The sequence below is a fragment of the Podarcis melisellensis genome, assembly GCF_964234715.1.
Source record: "Podarcis melisellensis genome assembly, chromosome: 3".
Taxonomy (NCBI): domain Eukaryota; kingdom Metazoa; phylum Chordata; class Lepidosauria; order Squamata; family Lacertidae; genus Podarcis; species Podarcis melisellensis.
In genome coordinates this window covers 14,700,769-14,720,144 of record NC_138530.1, presented here as the reverse complement: position 1 = coordinate 14,720,144, position 19,376 = coordinate 14,700,769, and the positions used below count along the sequence as shown (strand labels likewise).

Here is a 19,376-nt window from a genome sequence, read left to right as displayed (position 1 = left end):
AATGCCTGCGACAGAATAAATCTAGTTCTCAGCTCCAATTTATGGCTCCGTGCAGAAACTTTCCTACTGGGGAATACATCTCCACTATCAACCGTAGATCATAATGAACAGGCCTGGAACACCTATGACAGAAAAAAGATTAATTCTAATAAGCTGGAAATCACCAGCAATCCTGGGGAACAGATTCATAATCTATTAGAGCAGGTGAGTGATTTAAGAAGGACTCCAGGCAGACAGACAGGAGGAGGAGGAGGAGGAGGTGGTGGCAGGAACGAAAGCCAGCACCACTTTGCAGTTGGTATGAGAGTGGAGTTTATTTTGACAGTCAGCAGAGCAAGCTAGATTCCATGTTGGGCATGGAATTTATTTATTTTACATTTGGTTATTATTATTGAATTTTGATCCCATCTTTCCTCCACGGAGCGCAAGGTGCTTTACAAACTTCCGCTTCCTAACCAACATTTTGAGGAATGCATTTGTATGCTTTAACTGTGATTCCTGCAGTGCAGCGGGGCTGGTATAGATGACCCTCAGGGTACCCCCAAGTCTACAGTTCTATGATTCAGTGGTTAGGCTGCAAGACCCTGACGAACCCCAAATCACCCAGTAGGCTTCACCTGGCTGAGTGGGGATTTGAACTCTGTACGAGCAGAAATCCTGCCCAGAGGTGCAGTTCGACACATTCAGCATCTTTTCTTAAGAAAGACTGGCATCTTCTAAATTGTTGCTGCCTGCTGACTTCAAGATACTTTATTAGCAGGTTTCCGATCTTGGAAGAAAACAAGGCAGCTGGTGATTTCTCCCCCTCCATTCTTCCCTGCAACACCCCACCCTTTTCCTGCTTTGTTTCCAGTCACCTCTCTCTGCACACACAGATCCCAATGTCAGACCTTTTTTTTGGGGGGGGGGAATTGATGGGAAAAGGGTAATAGGTGGCAAGCATTACTGGGCTGCTAAAACACCACAGTACTTGCCGTATATGGCTGTGAAACACAGCTGGTGCTATGCTGTATGAGCTGGATGATTTAACCAAAGACTGACCTTCTTGCAGGGCTTTTTAATTTTTTTTAAAAAAATGTAGACTATGCAAGTCCCATTATGGCGGAATTGCTTTGGCCTCCCGGGGGAGCAAAAAATGACCCACACTAACTTTTATTAGCAGAATTATTACAAGGAAGAGAGCCTGCCATTTGCAAAGTCAAGGTTTTCTTTATAAAGGCTCCAAATCCTAAGCGACATGCAGTACAATCAGACTACAAGGGCTGGAAGAACATCGGCCCCCCAAGGCACAAATAATTTGGGAAGGACAACGCACCAGGCTTCTGCACACCTCATTTAATACGAACAGTGCTTTGGCACAGCTCTTGCTCAGTGCAATAGGCCTTGTGCGGGAGAACTTCCTGAGGGCTGTTTCTTAAACGGAGATGGGTCAGTTTCATTTCTCATTTTTCTAATAATCAATTAACGTTCTGTAGTCCCAGATCAGTTCACAGTTTATTTTTTATTTTTAAAGTCCCCCTTTAAAAATCTTAGGGGAATTTTCTCCTGATGTTAACATTTTTGTCTAACATTCACATTTTTGCAAACCATCCCCCGCCCCCCCAGCCTGAGGGAGAATCACATTCCCTGCAGTGCCAAAAAGCTCCCTGACATCCCCCTCCCCAACCATTCTCCATCAATTTAGAAGGAAACATACTGCGCCTGAAGAACTGTGAAAGGGGAGAGGTCCTGGCGGTCAAACTCTCATGGGTGTACCTGTGCCTAGCTTGCTTGCAGCATGGCTAAAGCCTGCCTATGAGTGTCCGGAAATTGCATTACAAGCCATCTCTTCAGTACTTTCGCTCTGTCTTCCCTGAAAACCCCACTGACATCCTCAGGTGGGTTTTCCTGTACCCACAGGGAAGCTGCCTTCTGTGTAACTGCACACAGTAAATTGCTGGGTTGTTTCCCCCCTCTTTTTTTGAAGTTGAGTTATTTTACTTATTTACTTCTTACAAGCTATTTCCTTTATGAATAATTATTAAGATTTTTCAAATTATAACTTAAATATCCACAGATACAGGATAAAGGAAGTCTTTTATTTGGTTGTTTGTATTGTTGTATGTTATGCTCATGGTATGTTATGTTCACGTTTAATGAGGGTGGATTTCTGTATTGGGGGGTGGGGAATTTATGTTATGTTGTAAATGAAATTTCCAATAAAAATAAGAAAAATAAGAAATAAGAAAATAAAGTTGAGTTGTTTTACTTTTAGGTGTGGATTTTTTTTGTTCTTAAGGTAAAAGGAAGGGCTTCTTTTAAAAACAGGCTGGAAAGAGAGGCAGGCAGGATGGGAAAAACATGCAAAAATAAAAAAGAGACAGAGATCTATTTGACCAGGGGCTGGAGAAGATAGGTCTAATGCCACAGCTCACCTCCTCTGCCTGGCCCTCCACATACCTCTGCAGAAAAGCCATTTTCAGAGTGGCACCACACATTATACACTGGTGGCCAAAATCATGGAAACCTTTTGGGAAAAAGCGTATATGGCTACATTCAAATGAAGTAAAGCTACCGCATATCAGCCAAAGCAAGTTGTGCTTCCTTTTTCTGGTTATTTGGCTATAGCTTTTGACAGAATACAGTGGTACCTCGGGTTATAGACACTTCAGGTTACAGACGCTTCAGGTTACAGACTCCGCTAACCCAGAAATAGTACCTCGGGTTAAGAACTTTGCTTCAGGATGAGAACAGAAATCGCGCAGCAGCAGCGCGGCAGCAGCGGGAGGCCCCAATAGCTAAAGTGGTGCTTTGGGTTAAGAACAGTTTCAGGTTAAGAACAGATTTCCGGAACGAATTAAGTTCTTAACCCAAGGTACCATTGTACGGGTAACTGAACAAACTTTGTTGTATTACATTCTTCATTAAATTATCTTTCCACTGATATAATATTTTATGGCATTACTCCAAAAAAAGCGGTGTTATGACCATCAAACCTCAGAAATATGCTTTTTCCAAAAGGTTTCGACAATTTTGGCCACTAGGGTAAGTTGAAAAAAACAACATCTTTTAGCCTTGCCCCAGATTGTTTCAGAGGTGGGTCCAGAATGGGGTGGCTGGCCCCCAGAATCAGATAAGCACCCGCTTCTTATATACTGAATGGATATATAAGGGCATTAATGGCACTCCAGTCAGCCTGACACCTCTTCCTCTTCCTTTTGTTCATGCTGAATTGCCCCACACCCCGCAAAGTCCTGCTTTCTCAGCACGGCAGGCTCAAAGCTCAACTTAATTACTTCTAGGGAGACCCAGGTGCTCTTTTGAGCTTTCCAAGCAAATAAAAAGATTACAGAGAGATGAACTGGCTGTAAGATCATGGATGATTCATGGTTGCAGAACCCTTTTTAAAAAAATGAAAAGAAAAGAAAGACAGAAAAGAAAAGCGTTTCCTTTTCTCCAAATGGCTTCTAAATTAGGTGTGGTGTGGTTTTCAAAAGAGAGAGAGAGATAAAGAGAGAGAGGGGGGAATACCTGCATTGAACACCTTCCTGTACTTACTGGAGAGATGAGTCATTTAAAAATGACTAAAGTATGAAATGAACCATTGCAGCCCACTCTGATATCACAGCATCAATGGTTTTAAAGTATCGCACACCTGATGCTTCGGCACCGACACAAGTTGTTTTCTGAGTTTTCTAGTTTTGACCCTTTTATTCAGATGGCGTTTTTGATTGCTTGTTTGCTCTCAAGCAAAAATTCCAGGGCTCGGGTGGCCCGACAGGCAAGAGATCAGAGGACTCTGCCAGGTCAGGGAATGGAAGAGAAAGGAGTGGCACGGGAACAGGCAGGCTGGCCAATTCAAAGCCCTTAACTTGGGACCAGTTTACCTTATCCCATGCACGGCGACTCAAGCGCTTGGATTTGTGGAACTGACACAGCTACAGGTATCTCATAATACACGTTCTGCAGTTGTAGGAAATTGATCTTTTAGTGAGGTAGAACTTGAACTTTGAAACTTCCTGCCTATTGACATCAGACAGATGCCTTCACTGAATTCTTTTTTTCCCTCACCTGTCAAAAATATTTTTACTTAGGCAAGCCTATCCAGATATTGGAAAAAAGGTTTAATTTGGATTTTAGCTTATTGCTGATTTTAATTTTTTGTAATTTTTTGTTTTAAATAGTTGTTTATAATTGTTTTTATTGGTAATTTCATTTTTTTTCTTTTTGTAAACCACATTGCAGTTTTGTTTCTATCCTTTTACAATCAAGCAACACAGACCTGAAATAAACAAATACTTTTTTTTTGAAAACTGCAAAATGCAGAAAAGTGCAAAAAAATTCCAAGGGAAATTCCAGAGAAACTGCAGTCCTTTCACCCACAATTTGCTTTGGTGTGGATATGAAAAATTAAACAACTGTCACCCCTCCAGCCATCTATTCTTTTTTGCAGAATCGTGTGAAGGAACAAATATTATTTATTTATTGCAGGCATTTGTACTCCACTCTTCAAATAAAAAGGCTCCTAGAGTCCTCTATGTACAATCAATTAAGGCAGTCCATGCCTTACAATCTAAAAATCATGGCACACAAGGAAAAAGGGAAGAGGAGGGAAGAGGAAACTTAGCTCATCAGACTAAAGCATTGTGTGCTAGAACTATGACTAGAATCCTTTCTGCACAATTTTGAAAATATGCCCGGAAACCAGAGATCGGATGGATCTGCTAAGGAAACTGGGAAGAACTATTGGTAAGTACAGTAAAATTAACTGCAATGACAAAAGATAGAGGGGGAAAATTGAATGCTACAAGGAGTTGGCATTTTGTAACTCACTGTATTAAAAAAGAGTTAGAAATCTCAGCAAAGGGAACAGGTTATTTGTTTCAATAGGAAAGGGGGAGAGAGAAGAGAAATGTATTTTTCTTGTTTTGAACTATGATTGGGTCATAAATTAAAGTTTAATAATAATGTTTCACACTTAATGCTTATTATTAATTGATGAAATGAAGAGGATTTTAATTAAATATATCAAATGTATGTAAATACTTCCTAACGACATCTGCAGAATTACATTATTTCTAATTTTCTATTTTCTATTTTTAATTCACTTTTCCAATTACTGACGAATAATACTGTGAAAGAGGCTGATTTGCAAATAATTTTTAAAAGGGAATATAGGGGAGAATTTACACACACATCCCACATTTGAGAAGCAAAGGGCTAGGACTTAAATCTCCCCTCAACAGTCTCACTCCTTTGACACCCAATCCATCACTGCTCTGAATTTGAGGGCCTTCTGCAGATTCCATCTTACCAGCAGATCTCTTCCACACAATATAGGAATCCACGTTGTGCCCTTTGGAATTCCCTCCCCTTAAATATTAGACAGGCTCCATTCTAGTACTACTACTTACTATAAATAAGTCCTGACCATAGCATTTCAACACAACACCAAAGACTGGACGATAACACTCCTTTCTACTGTCAGGCCTAGTAAAGTTTTGCAATCCTAAGCATGCTAATTGTCAAAAGGCTATCTAAGGCCAACTTTATTGCAGAAGGGATCCTACAAACCTGGCAGCACAGAATATTAATGGGGATTAGTCCCAGGTATGTGGGTACAGGATCAACCCATTCAATGACAAATTAGGGCTCCCTGAGGGAGCACAAAGAATGGCTAAGGAAGTGTGCAAATCTCTTCTCCTCCTTCCTCATTCTTCAACAAACAAGCCTGGCTACAGTAGCAGAACTTTGTCTCCACAACTGATGGAAAATTTGTGGTTTCTGGAGGCAGTGCTAGCAATCCATCTCTGTGGGAACCATTTCCCATCTTTAAAGGTTTCTGGAATTACTGCTTTGTGCACAACATAAGCAGCTGTATACGTATGTATGTAGGTACAAAGAAATTCGATTCTAAGCGATGAAAGGCGAGGAGGCCATTTGCAAACCGCTCTCTTGCTTTTCGCTGACTTAAACTGCACTGTAGATCATTCTGATGGAAAGGAGGCGTATGAATATTTCAAACCAGTAAATAAATAAACGTGGCGAAAAAACACAGCTCACCGATTCGTAAGAATTTAGGTAATAATACGAAGGCATATCCAGCAAAGAGCTAACTGGGGGAAATGAGTGCGGTCAGTACACCAGATAAGACAAGTGAAGATTTCACAACGGTAAATATTTTAAAGACTGAAAAGGCATAAAGAAAATCCAGAGCCCACCAAACTAGGCCTGTCAAACAAGGTTGTATAAACCGGGGGGTCAGGAATTGGTGGGGTGGCAGGGAGCAGAATGGAATCCTTCAAAACAACAAGGTAATTTCAGAGCTAGGAATTTGCATGTGTGAAGATGAAAAAGCATAAAGATGTTTGCAGATAGTTCCACTCTGCTACAGTCTCTGTCCAAGGTGCTGTTGCCAGGCAAGAAAAACAAACACCAGCAACCTCTCTCCCCCCCACCCCACCAGATTTCTTGAGTTCTGCCTCCGTTTATCATAAGCAATGACCTCTTGTTTGTGATGGTTTAATGGAGTGGCATAAAACTAGGGCGATGTTGATGTACATTTATTCCGATAAATTCACTGTTAAAGTGATTGAGCGCCTTTCACGCGTAGGATCATTGAAGAGTTTATGAGGCAAAAATCTAGACCTTGGCATTTATTAGCTCAGGGGATGGTTATGACCAAGTTAACAGAAGGAATCTTCAAGTTGCAATAATATTGAAAAATGTCAAAAAAAACCCATCCCATGAACAGTCCAGAGATCTGATTGAATACAACATACTTTTCTCTTTATTAGCTCCACATATTGCTATCTGCTTCGTTTTCTAACTCGGCTCTTATGATTGTGTGTGTACACACACACACACACACACACACACACACACCCCCCTCTTTTCTTCCATTTCTTTAGAAGCTTCCAGGAGGAATAAGGCTATCAATGGCCACGAACCATGACAGAAAACGATAATTCTGTTTCAGTTTGCCTGTTAATTTGAAAAAATGAAAATTAGGAAGCTTCTCATTAGAATGGAAACGGGACTTCTCTTCCATCCCTTTATGCCAGATATACCCACTCAAGCAGTTTGATATGTAAACTGTGTTATTTTTAATGTTATTAGCTGCTCTGAGCCCGGCTTCGGCTGGGGAGGGTGGGATATAAATAAAATTTTATTGTTATTGTTATTATTGATCTGGGGTGCCACGTAATATTCATTCTGCATCTGTAAGAACTGTATGGCAGCAGCTATACTTTGGAACGCCCTTCCTGTTAATATCAGGCAGGTGCTTTCACCGTACTCCTTTTGGAACCTGCTGAAAACATTTGTTTAGACAAAATACTCGAAAGTGGATGCAGGTTTTGGTCCATTTTGGTTTATTGTTATTTTAACTTTTTTAAAGTCTCAAAGTATTGTTACTAATACTCCTAATGGATAATTTTATTGCTTCATCAACTTCTTTGAGGCTCTTGTGTTCTTGTTTTTAACAATCTAGCAGTGTACAAATGAAATGAAATGAAATAAATCCCCAAATTATAGCTACTGAAGGAGGGGGAAGAGGGTTTTTCTTCTTCTTCATTGTTGGCTAGGAAGAAGCAGTCGTGTCAGCCTTTGGGCATATACTGTTTGCTTTTGAGGAACCAGGGTCTAAACCACTGAGCCTAGGGCTTGCTGATCAGAAGGTCGGTGGTTTGAATCCCCGTGGCGGGGTGAGCTCCCGTTGCTCAGTCCCTGCTCCTGCCAACCTAGCAGTTCGAAAGCACATCAAAGTGCAAGTAGATAAATAGGTACTGCTCTGGCGGGAAGGTAAACAGTGTTTCTGTGTGCTGCTCTGGTTTGCCAGAAGCAGCTTAGTCATGCTGGCAACATGACCTGGAAGCTGTACGCCGGCTCCCTCGGCCAATAAAGCGAGATGAGCACTGCAACCCCAGAGTTGTCTGCGACTGGACTTAACAGTCAGGAGTAGGGGTCCCTTTACTTTTGAGGAACCAACACTGCTTTTAAAACTAGCACTGTCTGGCAAGTGCCTGTCTGCTTCCCTTGCTAGTCTTAAATGCTTCTGCTGAATTGCTGGTTGAGGTGAAAGCATATCTTTGATTCAACCTCCAACACAGGAGCTCAAACCTTTAGATGCCCAGAACCAACAGGACAGCTGGTAGCTATTTGCTTGGCCCATATAATATCAAACCAAGAGCTTTATGGTGTGTAACCCCCTTCATCATGCTGCGTTACACCATGAAGTTATTGTCATGAATCCTTAAGATTGAAACTGACAGGCCATCTTCCTTAACTGCAGTGGTGGAATGAGTGATTTCCCTTCAGTCTCTTGCGTCTGCAGTTAAACAATCTTACTGGAGGGGACCTGGGAGTAAAGGCAGGGGACACACTTCTGGCCAGTGGTCCAAATACGACCATCTAAGCTTCTCCCCCAGGCCACACCCCTCATGGCCCCCAAGTATTTTGGCCTAGCTGGAATGTGCCCTTGAGCTCTGCCTGGATGGACAGAGAGGCTTGCAGGGAGCTATGTAGAAACTATTTAATTTTATTTGTTGCTCCACACACTTTTGCCACATACCACAGGCCTGTGCAGCCCAGGATGTTCCTTACCTCGTTTCTCCCTGAAACCTTGGGGGTCTGATTCAGTCTAAGGTCGCTTGCATTGCTCTGAGCTTCCTAACAGACAATACAGGGCCAGATGGACGCATAGTCTACTGTGGGATAATGAGGAAGCTTTGTTAGTCCAGTGGGACTCATGCAAGGAACAGCTGCAGCACTTCCATGGCCTCGCTGTGCAGAGAAGTCATCAAGGGGCACCTTCACTGCAAAGCTGATTAAAAAAAAAAAAGGATATTGCAAGCCAAGGAGCAGATAATTTTCTTTATTAATAATTAAACCTGGAGAGCGGATAACATCCCCTTCTTGATTCTAGTATAAATGTGTCACTGTGAAATATGTGAAGATTTACCAGATGCATGTAAAAATGCTCAACCATCAGTTTCAGAATGGAACCACTTCCATTCTCCTTGTCTTCTCTGATCTGCCCCTTTACTAAATATACAGTCCTACCTTGGATCCCAAATGCCTTGCGAGTTGAACGTTTTGGCTTCTGAACACCGCAAACCCAGAAGTGAGTGTTCCGGTTTGCAAACGTTCTTTGGAACCCAAACATCTGACGCGGGTTCCACGGCTTCCGAATGTTTTGGAAGTCGAACGGACTTCCGGAACAGATTCCGTTCGATTTCCAAGGTACAACTGTAGATTCTAAAGAGGTGGCAGGATGCTGATGTAAGCATTCTGCAACTCAGGTTTTCATCTATCATCCCTTGAAAGTTAGAAGTACAGTGGTGCCTCGCAAGACGAAATTAATTCGTTCCGTGAGGCTCTTCGTATAGCGGTTTTTTCGTCTTGCGAAGCAAGCCCATTGACAGCTTAGCGGATTAGTGCTATTAGCGGTTTAGCGGCTTTTAGCGATCAGCTGTTAAGCGGCTTATCAGTGGATCAGCTGTTAAGCGGCTTATCAGCGGATCAGCTAATAAGCGGCTTAGTGGCTTAGGAAAAGGGGGGGAAGGGAAAAACCCCCGAAGGAACTCGCAAGACTTTTTCGTCTTGCGAAGCAAGCCCATAGGGAAATTCATTTTGCGAAGCGCCTCCAAAACGGAAAACCCTTTCGTCTAGCGGGTTTTCCGTCTTGTGAGGCATTCGTCTTGCGGGGCACCACTGTATTTGTTGCACCTGGAAAACTCCCTCCACCACCTTTTGCAGGATATTCAGAGCCAAGCTTCCAGCTTCTGGAGACAGCCTCCAATTCATGACAGGCATGCCTTCAACCCATGGAGAGTCTTGTGGAGGGGATGGCTCAGGACAAAGGTGCATGATCCTGCTCTATGGTTGTTGTTGTCGTTAATAATAATAATAATAATAATAATAATAATAATAATAATAATAATATACCCCTGGCATCTGGCTACTCTGGGTGGTTTCCAGCACACATTATTGGTTACTACATGCTTGTGAATACTCAAAGAGAGTTAGGGGGCTGCCCCCAATCGAGGCAACAGTGATTAATGGTCTACCTTTGCAATCAGCACTCCAAGGGGTCTAGCTTACCATTCTTTTGCTTCTTTGATTTTCTGCACCCAGGCCCCAAAGTGCCCCAGAGTTCATCTTGCGGGCCCATCTAGCTCTGCATCCTATTTTCGCAGTGGCCAGCCAGATGTCCACCAGTGCATACTATTTTGGTTTCCCAGAACTCCCCATTCCTAAGGGACTCCTCTCTAGCCTTTACATGGGTTGGGGTTTGGGGCTTAAAAAGATGCCAAAACAATGAGCAGGGGTGGGAGACCATCCTGCTGCTATCCCTCATCCCAGCTGGGCAGGTATGCTAATGACTGCTGCCCTCTGGTGTCTTACGTACTGAAATACATCAAAACACAAATACACATTGGCTCGCTGCTGCCTCTGGAAGCCAAATCCTGTGTTGGTCTAATGTGAACAGGCAATTATCTCTCTCTCTCTCTCTCTCTCTCTCTCTCTCTCTCTCTCTCATCTATCTATCCTGAAATAATAATGCATAAGATAAAGAAATAATACAAAATAGTAATATCATTGTTTTTAGCTACCTTATATCTAACCTATCTAGATATACATACATAGCTAAATAAGAGAAAAGGGAGGGAAATTATAATAAGTGTGTTTGTGTGTGTAGTATATAATCACAATGTTCCTGATAAAGCACATGGTTTTACCTTTTCTTGCATATTCCTGTTCCAGCACATTAAGAAGCAGGATGTTTCTAACGCAGTAGCTTAGCCGAGAATGTTCCCTGAAACTGAGATTGCCTCAGATAAATCAAGATCTCTAGAGAATGCGATCCAAAATAACTGGTCATTTGGAGCCCCACTTACCTGTAGATACACATAGCCCAAACATCTGTGTTGAATGGCAGTGGCTTCGGAAAGCAAAGCTTTTCCAGCAAAGGTCAAGAAATGTACAACTAAGGCATTTCAACTTAAACTCCCTCCCATCTATACCCTGAAGACTGAACCACAAGCCCCATTTACTTTGTAGCAGGGATGGGTGTTTGTTTGTTTTTCCCCATCTCTGGTAGGCAAACTTCCAGGGTAGGAGTTGGCTGTATGCATGCTAGTAGTGGGTGGAGCCTGAGGCAAAAGTGGGCAGAGCAGCAGTGGATGTGATCCTTACCTTTGTGTGGCTGGAAGGCAAGCTATTGTAGAAAAGTCAAAGGTTCCCCCTCCCCCGCAACCTTCCATTCTTGCAAGCAAGAATTATCACAGTCCAAAGAACCTTTTCCCAGAAAAGTTGAGAGCGCTAGAGGTGGGTCCAGAGCAGGGCTGCAGAGGCTTGTAGCTTGAGCAGATAAAACTGTCCACCAAAAGAAATGAACCAAGCAATTCAACACACTTCACTGCAAATCTCCAAAGCATCCAATTATTAACCTGTCCACTAATTATTGCCTAATGAAGCTTGCAAACCGAATGTAAGGTAAAAGTAAACGGTAAAGGATCCCTGGGGGGTTAAGTCCAGTTTAATTTGACTATGGGGTACGCCGCTCATCTTCGCTTTCAGGCCGAGCAAGCTGGCATTTGTCCGCAGACAGTTTTCCCAGGTCATGTGGCCAGCAGGACAAAACCGCTTCTGGCGCAACAGAACACCATGATGGAAACCAGAGTGAATGGAAACACCGTTTACCTTCCCGCTGCAGTGGTATCTATTTTGTCAGGAACGTGCCCCGCCCCCCGCCCCCCCGAGCACAGCGGAAGAGTCATCCTCAGAAATTGAGCTAAGCGAGCAAGGGACCGACTCTACAGATGAGTGCTGTGTGTCAGAGTTTAGAGAGGACAGCCCGGCCCCCCTTCTTCCCAGGGAAGAAGCTGTTAGTTAGCTCTCAAGGAGAGGGAGAGTTAGAAGTCAGCCCGAGTGTTGCCAGGCAACTAGCAGATAAGCCAGAGTCTGAGGCTGTGTCTTCTGCGAGTGAGGAGGAGACAGGCCAGCCATTCAGTTCCCGTACTAGGAGACTGGAGAAGCTCAGAGAACAATTGAAGGGAAGGAGAAGAAAGGGGGATTTTGGCATTCTTGTTGGGGGAGGGATGATGAGTCAGACTGAGCAACTACTGCAGGAAGGCCATGCTCTAGATGTGTTTTTTCTTGAAAGTAAACTTGCATAAAACTGATGGAGAGTCATTGCTGCTTATCAGGCTGCTTGCCTGCCAGAGATCATTATATATCTATCTACTTGCACTGGTATGCTTTCAAACTGCTAGTTTGGCAGGAGCTGGCAATAACGATGGGAACTTGCCCTGTTGCATGGATTCAAACTGCTGACCTTACGATCAGGAAGCTCAAGACCACAGCGCCACCCGCATCCCAGTACATTGTAAATGTACTGATGAGACAGACAGACAGAGAGAGAACCAAACCAAGCATGCCAATTCTTAATTGAAGGTGTGTTGTACTCAGCCATACCCTCTGAGGAGGTCAAATCCAGCCACCCACACCTCTTCAACCCACTCACAACTTTAACCTCAATGTGGTAATTCTCTCAAGAGCTGGCATTCTGGAATGCCTCATTCGGCGAGGTTCCTCTTGCAACTTGGGAAAGCTTTTATCCTCCAGATTCATGGAGGAGAAGCCAGCCAATGGCTGTTGTAGAACATGGAAGACCATCTTCGTGGCAACACAAGAAAGGGCCTTTTCTCTGGTGGCTCCCCATTTGTGGAATATTCTTCCCAGGGAGGCTCACCTGGTGCCTTAGTTACATATCTTTAGGTGTCAGATGAAAACATTCCTCTGCTCCCAGGCCTTTGACTGATTAAATGATCTATGGCCTTTATTTTGCTTGTTACTATGGCCTTTTAAATGTGTTTGTGGGAGGGAATTATTATTATTATTATTATTATTATTATTATTATTATTATTATTATTTTGTGTTTTCATTTTGTATTTTTATGCAGTAAACTGCCCAGTGATCTTCAGATGAAGGGATATATATATATATGTGTGTGTGTGTGTGTGTGTGTGTGTGTGTATGCACCACAATACTGTAGCTATGTTCAACCTCCACTGTTGGATGTGTATATACTTGCTGGTCCAGCTTGTTGGCTTTCCATAGACTGGCTTTCTGGTTAGCTACTGGGAGAATGGACCAGATCAGCCTCCAGCAAAGATCTTCTTTGGATCTCATGCTCCTAAGTGTGTGAGCACTGAAAGGCCGGCTAGCATGGTGTGCTTCATTCTCGCCTGACTGAGGTTACAACAACAAAGGGGAGGTCCAGCATCTAGCAGGCCACAGGACATGGCCCAGGTGGGAAGAGGAAGACTGCCCAGGCGAGGAGAAGGAGCCGTGACTTCTACAGCAAGGGATACAGTTTCCAAGCAGACTTGGCAGAGCAACACAAAACTTCATAGCCACACAGCGTTCAGAATCCCAGATCTGTAATGGATAACTGAGACACCAGATGTTAAAGTGAGCAGAAGCTTAAAAAGAGGACTGTGATGCTAAAAATAGGACACCTGGCCATATAGTCAACAGAAACAGTGGGATAGTCTTCCATTTTATGGTATGTGGCTACTGACAGTGTGTTTGGAGGTCCGGCGCTGCTTTCAAAGTTTTGCAGAATTGCAGCAAAACAAGAAATAACTTTAGTAAAAAGTCTAGCTTGGGCATTTTAAAAAAATAAATGCCCTGGTTGTGTGTGTGTGTGTGTGAGAGAGAGAGCGCGCGTAAGATCTTTTATATAAATAACCATAAGAGATTTAAATTATCTTTCTTTAAATGAGAACTGTGATCTTTAATTGAATTCAATAGCCCTGCAAATGGACCAAATAATCTCTAATTGATTAGATCATTTACTCCTTATCAGCTCATTTTCTCCTTAAACTTGCATTTGCTTGTACCGGCGTTAACTTTCTTCCATTAGTAGTTAATATTCGATTGCCTGTTTTTTTCTTCACGCCACTAATTAATTAAAAGCGAGAGGAAAAGGTAACTTTCCTCCTTTTAGTACTGCAGAAAGTTCCAGAGTCAAACATTCCTCCAATTTTTTGACAGGAATTGAGGGCATTTTGTTCCTCTTTAAAGAACAGAAGTGAAAAGGAAAGTGAGCGGATCTAGGACATAAAGGCAAAACCATCTTTAAAAGCAGGTTTCCCGCAAGGCAGTGGCCCACTCCTGCAAGGGGCTGGGCCCTCTTGACGTCAATGGGAGATGAAAGTGCTCAGCATCTTTGCAGGACTGGGCAGCACAGTGTTGAGCAGCTCTTGCTGGTATAAAAGGAATTTACTGTTTTTGTTGCTGGCATCCGTCCGTCTTGAGAGACGACGGCGTGTGCTGCCAGGGGTGAAGTCAACCTGGTGCATTAGCAACACTGAAGTGACCTCCCTGAGGCACAAGCCTGGACAGTATATTTGGAGATTCTGGGCTGACTAGACGAGAAGACCCTCCTCTCGGCCTCCCTGTATTACTACTACTACTACTACTACTGAGGTAAGTTGAAGGACCCCTGGACAGTTAAGTCCAGTCAAAGGCGACTATGGGGTTGCAGAACTCATTTTGCTTTCAGGCCAAGGGAACCAGTGTTTGTCCACAGACAGCATTCCGGGTCATGTGACCAGCATGACTAAACCACTTCTGGCACAACAGAACACCATAACAGAAACCAGAGCGCATGGAAACATCGTTTACCTTCCTGCCACAGCAGTACCTATTTATCTACTTGCACTGGCATGCTTTCAAACTGCTAGGTTGGCAGGATGCTAGGTTGGCAGTATTACTGCTACTACTACTACTACAGTTGTACCTCAGAAGTCTAACGGAATCCATTCTGGAAGTCTGTTCAACTTCCAAAACTTTCTGAAGCTCCTGCAGCCAACTGGAAGCCATGGAACCCACGTCAGATGTTCGGGTTGAAAAGAACATTCGCAAACTGGAACACTCACTTCCGGGTTCGCGGCGTTCAGGAGCCAAAGCATTCGAGTACCAAGGCGTTTGACTTCCGAGGTACGACTGTAGTAGCAACAGCAATAAAGTGGTGCCTAAATATGCTGATGGAATAGTTCACAGCCAAAGTGAGATTCAGCAGTTTTACACATCTGAATTTGCCTAGTGAGTCTAACAAGAGATGCTTGCTGGCAAATGCCATTGCTCATGTGGTAATGAAGGAGTGCAACAGCCTCTATAAATCAAAGAATGTGATGAAAACAAGAGAAATGAAAAATAAAGGATTGGGGGACACAAATCCTGCAGGATATAATGACTGTCACTGGTCACTCCCACACCACACATTCAAAGCACATAGTCTCCCTGCCCCCCAAGAACCTGGGATCTGTAGTTTACTACTCACAGCTACAACTGCCAGTACCCTTAATAAAGTACAGATTAACTGCATGGTATGAATGTGACCATAGAGCTTTGTTTTCTATATCTGTATTTTTTTATACTTTTCCACTATAATTTTTCACATTTCAGTCAATATAACCAGACATTCATAATCATCAGCTTCCCTCTCCCACCTTCCATGGTTCTATTTATTTATCCATTTACAACTGCATATTCCAATTACTCCATATGTTTTATTTTTCTGCTTACTCCCTGTATCTTCAATACCTGAAACTGCTGAATTTACTCCACCCTGCTAATGTTTTTAACTCATTTAACACAATTCTTTGTATATTCTGCAAACATTTTCCATTCTTCCTTAAAGACTCCATCTTCCCGATCTCTTATTCTACTAGTTAGATTTGCAAATTCCATATATTCCATCAATTTCATCTGCCACTCCTCCTTTCTTGGTATAATTTTCTCTCTCCATTTCTGAGCATAGATCACTAGGGCTGCCGTGGTTGCGTATAAATGCTTTTGATCTGTGGGGGCATCTGTTCCTATGTGGGTTTTGCCCACACATAGTCAAAACAACACCATCCACCTCACATCAGAGGCATGAGGAGACCCCAAGGTTGGCAGCAGTACGGTGTTATTTAAGAAGATGAAAAAAAAAAAAACCCTAAGCACAGTAAAATCCCAAACAGCCCAGTGAGGAGTAAGGATACTCAGTGGACAAAGAATGCTGTGTGTCTGTTGGTGAAGGGGGAAAATACACACACACAACAAGAACTCGTGTCCTGGAATGCAAGGGAGTATCCTCAAAAAGCATATGACTAGCTGGAGTGGGAGCATGCCACACTGCAACATTTGGTTGATGGGTTTCTGCATGTGTCTTTTGGTGGCAAACTGAAATTTAATCACAGTAGATTACCTATACAAGGTGAAATGACACTGGCAAGGTGGAATGGTACTGAACTGAGCCCATTCAAAACTGGCCCCAACGCTTTAGAGGGTCCAAGAGGTGATATGAACATTTGTATCCAGAGTCTCCCTGTCAATGCCATCATTGTACCTCATTAAACTCTGTTTGAGAATACCTTATTGTAAAGCATTTGTTTCAATGGCCATCATCTCTTGAACAATCTCCAGTCAGACAACCTCAGATAACTAGGTTGGGTAGGACATATGACTGAAACAATGGAAAAACTCTACCAGATTGGAGACGGCTGTTGACTGAATGAATCGCTAGCCTGACTCGGTATATAGCAGGTTCTAACACAGTTAGAATTAACAGGACCAGATAGGCTCTTAATTTCTAAACCAGCCCAAAATTTGCTAAATTAGTCAAGTTTGCCTGATTATAGTCTAAGGCCTATATCTCTACTATGTTCACCATGCCACCGACAAACACAGCTGATATGTCTACTTCTAGGACAGATGCTGTGTAACATACAATTTGTGGCGCCCCTATCAGTGGTGCGCCAAAAGTCAGTGATGAAACTCAGCTGAATAACGTTTTTCTACACGGTCTTGTCATAGCTGGTATAAGCTACAGTATGGAAAGAAGTATCTCCACTCAGACATTTGCTTGGATATTCACATGGTCACAGCACCCACATATTCACCGTATGTGCAGGATGAAGACATTGTGGTCAATACAACTTGAGACCTCCTATCTATGCCAAAAAGTTGTTCTACCTGTAAAAGGAGATGCTTGCAGAAAATCCAGAAAAACATAAAAATAAAAGACAATTGCAAAACATTCCGTCATGGTTGACTAACCCACATTTTCAGTATCCGTGCTGTCAAACAGGATGCAGATACCAAGGTCAATGCTATCTATGGATAGCCCTGATGACCATCACCTTAAATCTTCACAAAAGGTGTTCGACCTGTGAAAGCAGGCATTTGCAGAAACTCCAGAGAAGAAAGGTAAAAAGAAAAGAAAACCCAAACATCGAGAAATTCCATCATGGGTGACTAACCTGACCAATGGGCTCTTTTGTTGGTGGCTTTCCTCTTCTAGCTGTGCTTGTCGCCAGCGTGGTGGTGGTTTCCATGACTGACGTGGACATCTCAGACTGCATTGCAGTTGCGGTTGACTCAGTTGTCATAGAGGAAGGCACTTCACCAACGAGTCTCACGTTCCCTTCTATCACTATGTTGGTGTCGCTCTCAGCGGCCATGTTGAGGACTTTCAAGCCGTTGTAGTAGAGTCCAGAAAGCTGCCCCTGAAATGGGTGGCCCCGCTCCTTGCCTCCAATTTTTATTGTCGCTTGGCTATTGAAGATTGTGAGCTGACGCCCTGCAAAGATAGTATTACATACATGCAAAAAATGTTGATTGCGAACACTACACTCTTAAACAGAGGATGATTTTTAAACAGATTGTTATGGGGTGGAGGATGAGAGCAATAAACTATAAGAAAGGAATTTTGCTCATAATTCATTGCTTTTTTAATGAGGTGTCCATGGAATGCAGAATTGTCAATCTATGTATGCAATTTCTAAAATTTATGTTGGGTTTGCTTTTCGCTTGAAAGGCCAATTGGGAATGTTTTTCATCTATCTGCTACAGACTATCTCCTCACCATTCTTTTTATCATGATCATTTTTATTTTGGTCCAAACTTTAGAGGTGTGTGTGTGTATTTGTAGGTCAGATTTCTGATTGCCGGGTCTATCAGGCAAAACATGCAAAATTGCAAGGATTGCAAATACTTATGTATTATGTTTCTCTCACACAAGCATTCATCTACGTAGAACTACGTAATATGTAAATATGCCAATATTCCAGGTCACACGCAATTATAGTTTAGTGCTATGTGGACAACCCAGCACAGGTTCCAAGTGAAACATCAGGCTCATGCATTTGCCCTTCCACACCTCTCCTTTCCGCGCACGACAAAGGAAGGAGAGTTTTTCCAAGTTTAGTTTTACTTTCAAAGAACCTCCACTTTGCATTATGTAGAAATCAGGAATCCTCGCTTACAGCAAACAACGGTTGCTCAAACAAGCCGGAACCATAAGCAATGGTTTGGAGTTGGCCTGTTTACAAACCAACCAGTCTGTTTGACATAAGGATCCCTAGTTTGTATGTAACGCTAAGCCAAGGTTCCTTAAGAGAGAAAGTAAACATAGAAAAAGCCTAGCTTTCCATCCATGCAGGAAGCGGTGGGCAAAGTTTGTAAACCTGATGCCCTTATTGGGCTTGTGGAGGCTCATCCATGTGGCGCTAAGCCACAGTTTAGTGTTACATGCAAATGTCGTCACTTTGTTTAATGAATCCTAACATTTAAAAAATTATCATTAAATACAAGCATTCATATATCTATCCTATTCATTTGTAAGGCTATCTGCTCCTGAATCTCCCTGTAAATTCATACATGAATTTCCTACACACACACACACACACACACACTGAAGAGGCATGAGATACATACAGTATACTGAGCATTTCAGAAACAAACAAAAAATGCTAAAGAAAGAAAGAGAGAGAGATGTCTGATTGTCTTTCAGCAAGGCTACTGACGAAAAGAAAAAGCAAGAAAATTAAAAGAAACAAAAACGCTTTGGATGTAAAAAAGTAAGTTTAAGGAATGAAACATATATCAATGAAGAGTCATGTCACATTGCTATTGAAAACAGAAATCCTCACCAATGCAAGCTCATTATTATTATTATTGTTATTCATAAACATAATATTCTGTTTTGCAGATTGGTTTCTGCTCATAATAAAAGCATGCACACAACTTTAAGCTCTTTTAATTAGTGTTTGTTCCAAAATCCCCTTTGAATGTAGCCAACGTTAAAGGGACTTCATCTCATTTGGCAATCATATTGCCCACTATTTAATATCACCTACAGTTTAAACAATGATTTTTTTTTTTGCTTTGTTTCTTTCAGGACCGTAATGAAGATCTCATAACTACATACAGATACATACATATATATATATATAAATATATATAAATATAAATATAAATATATTTAGTTAATAATTTAGATGATGGAACATGTAATATAATCTATGAATGATTTATCAGTTTTGGTTAATGCTTG

The 19,376-nt window shown here is 42.3% G+C and overlaps 1 protein-coding gene across 33 annotated transcripts in view; it reads right to left on the bottom strand.

Annotated features, from left to right (window-relative positions):
- Positions 1–19,376, bottom strand: part of NRXN1 (neurexin 1) — a 981,700-nt gene that overhangs the window by 98,284 nt on the left and 864,040 nt on the right. For all 33 annotated transcript variants that reach the window (XM_081903670.1, XM_081903681.1, XM_081903676.1 and 30 more), the window contains one exon: positions 17,302–17,621. In XM_081903670.1, coding sequence (XP_081759796.1) covers positions 17,302–17,621 — 320 coding nt within the window. The remainder of the gene's footprint in view (positions 1–17,301; positions 17,622–19,376) is intronic.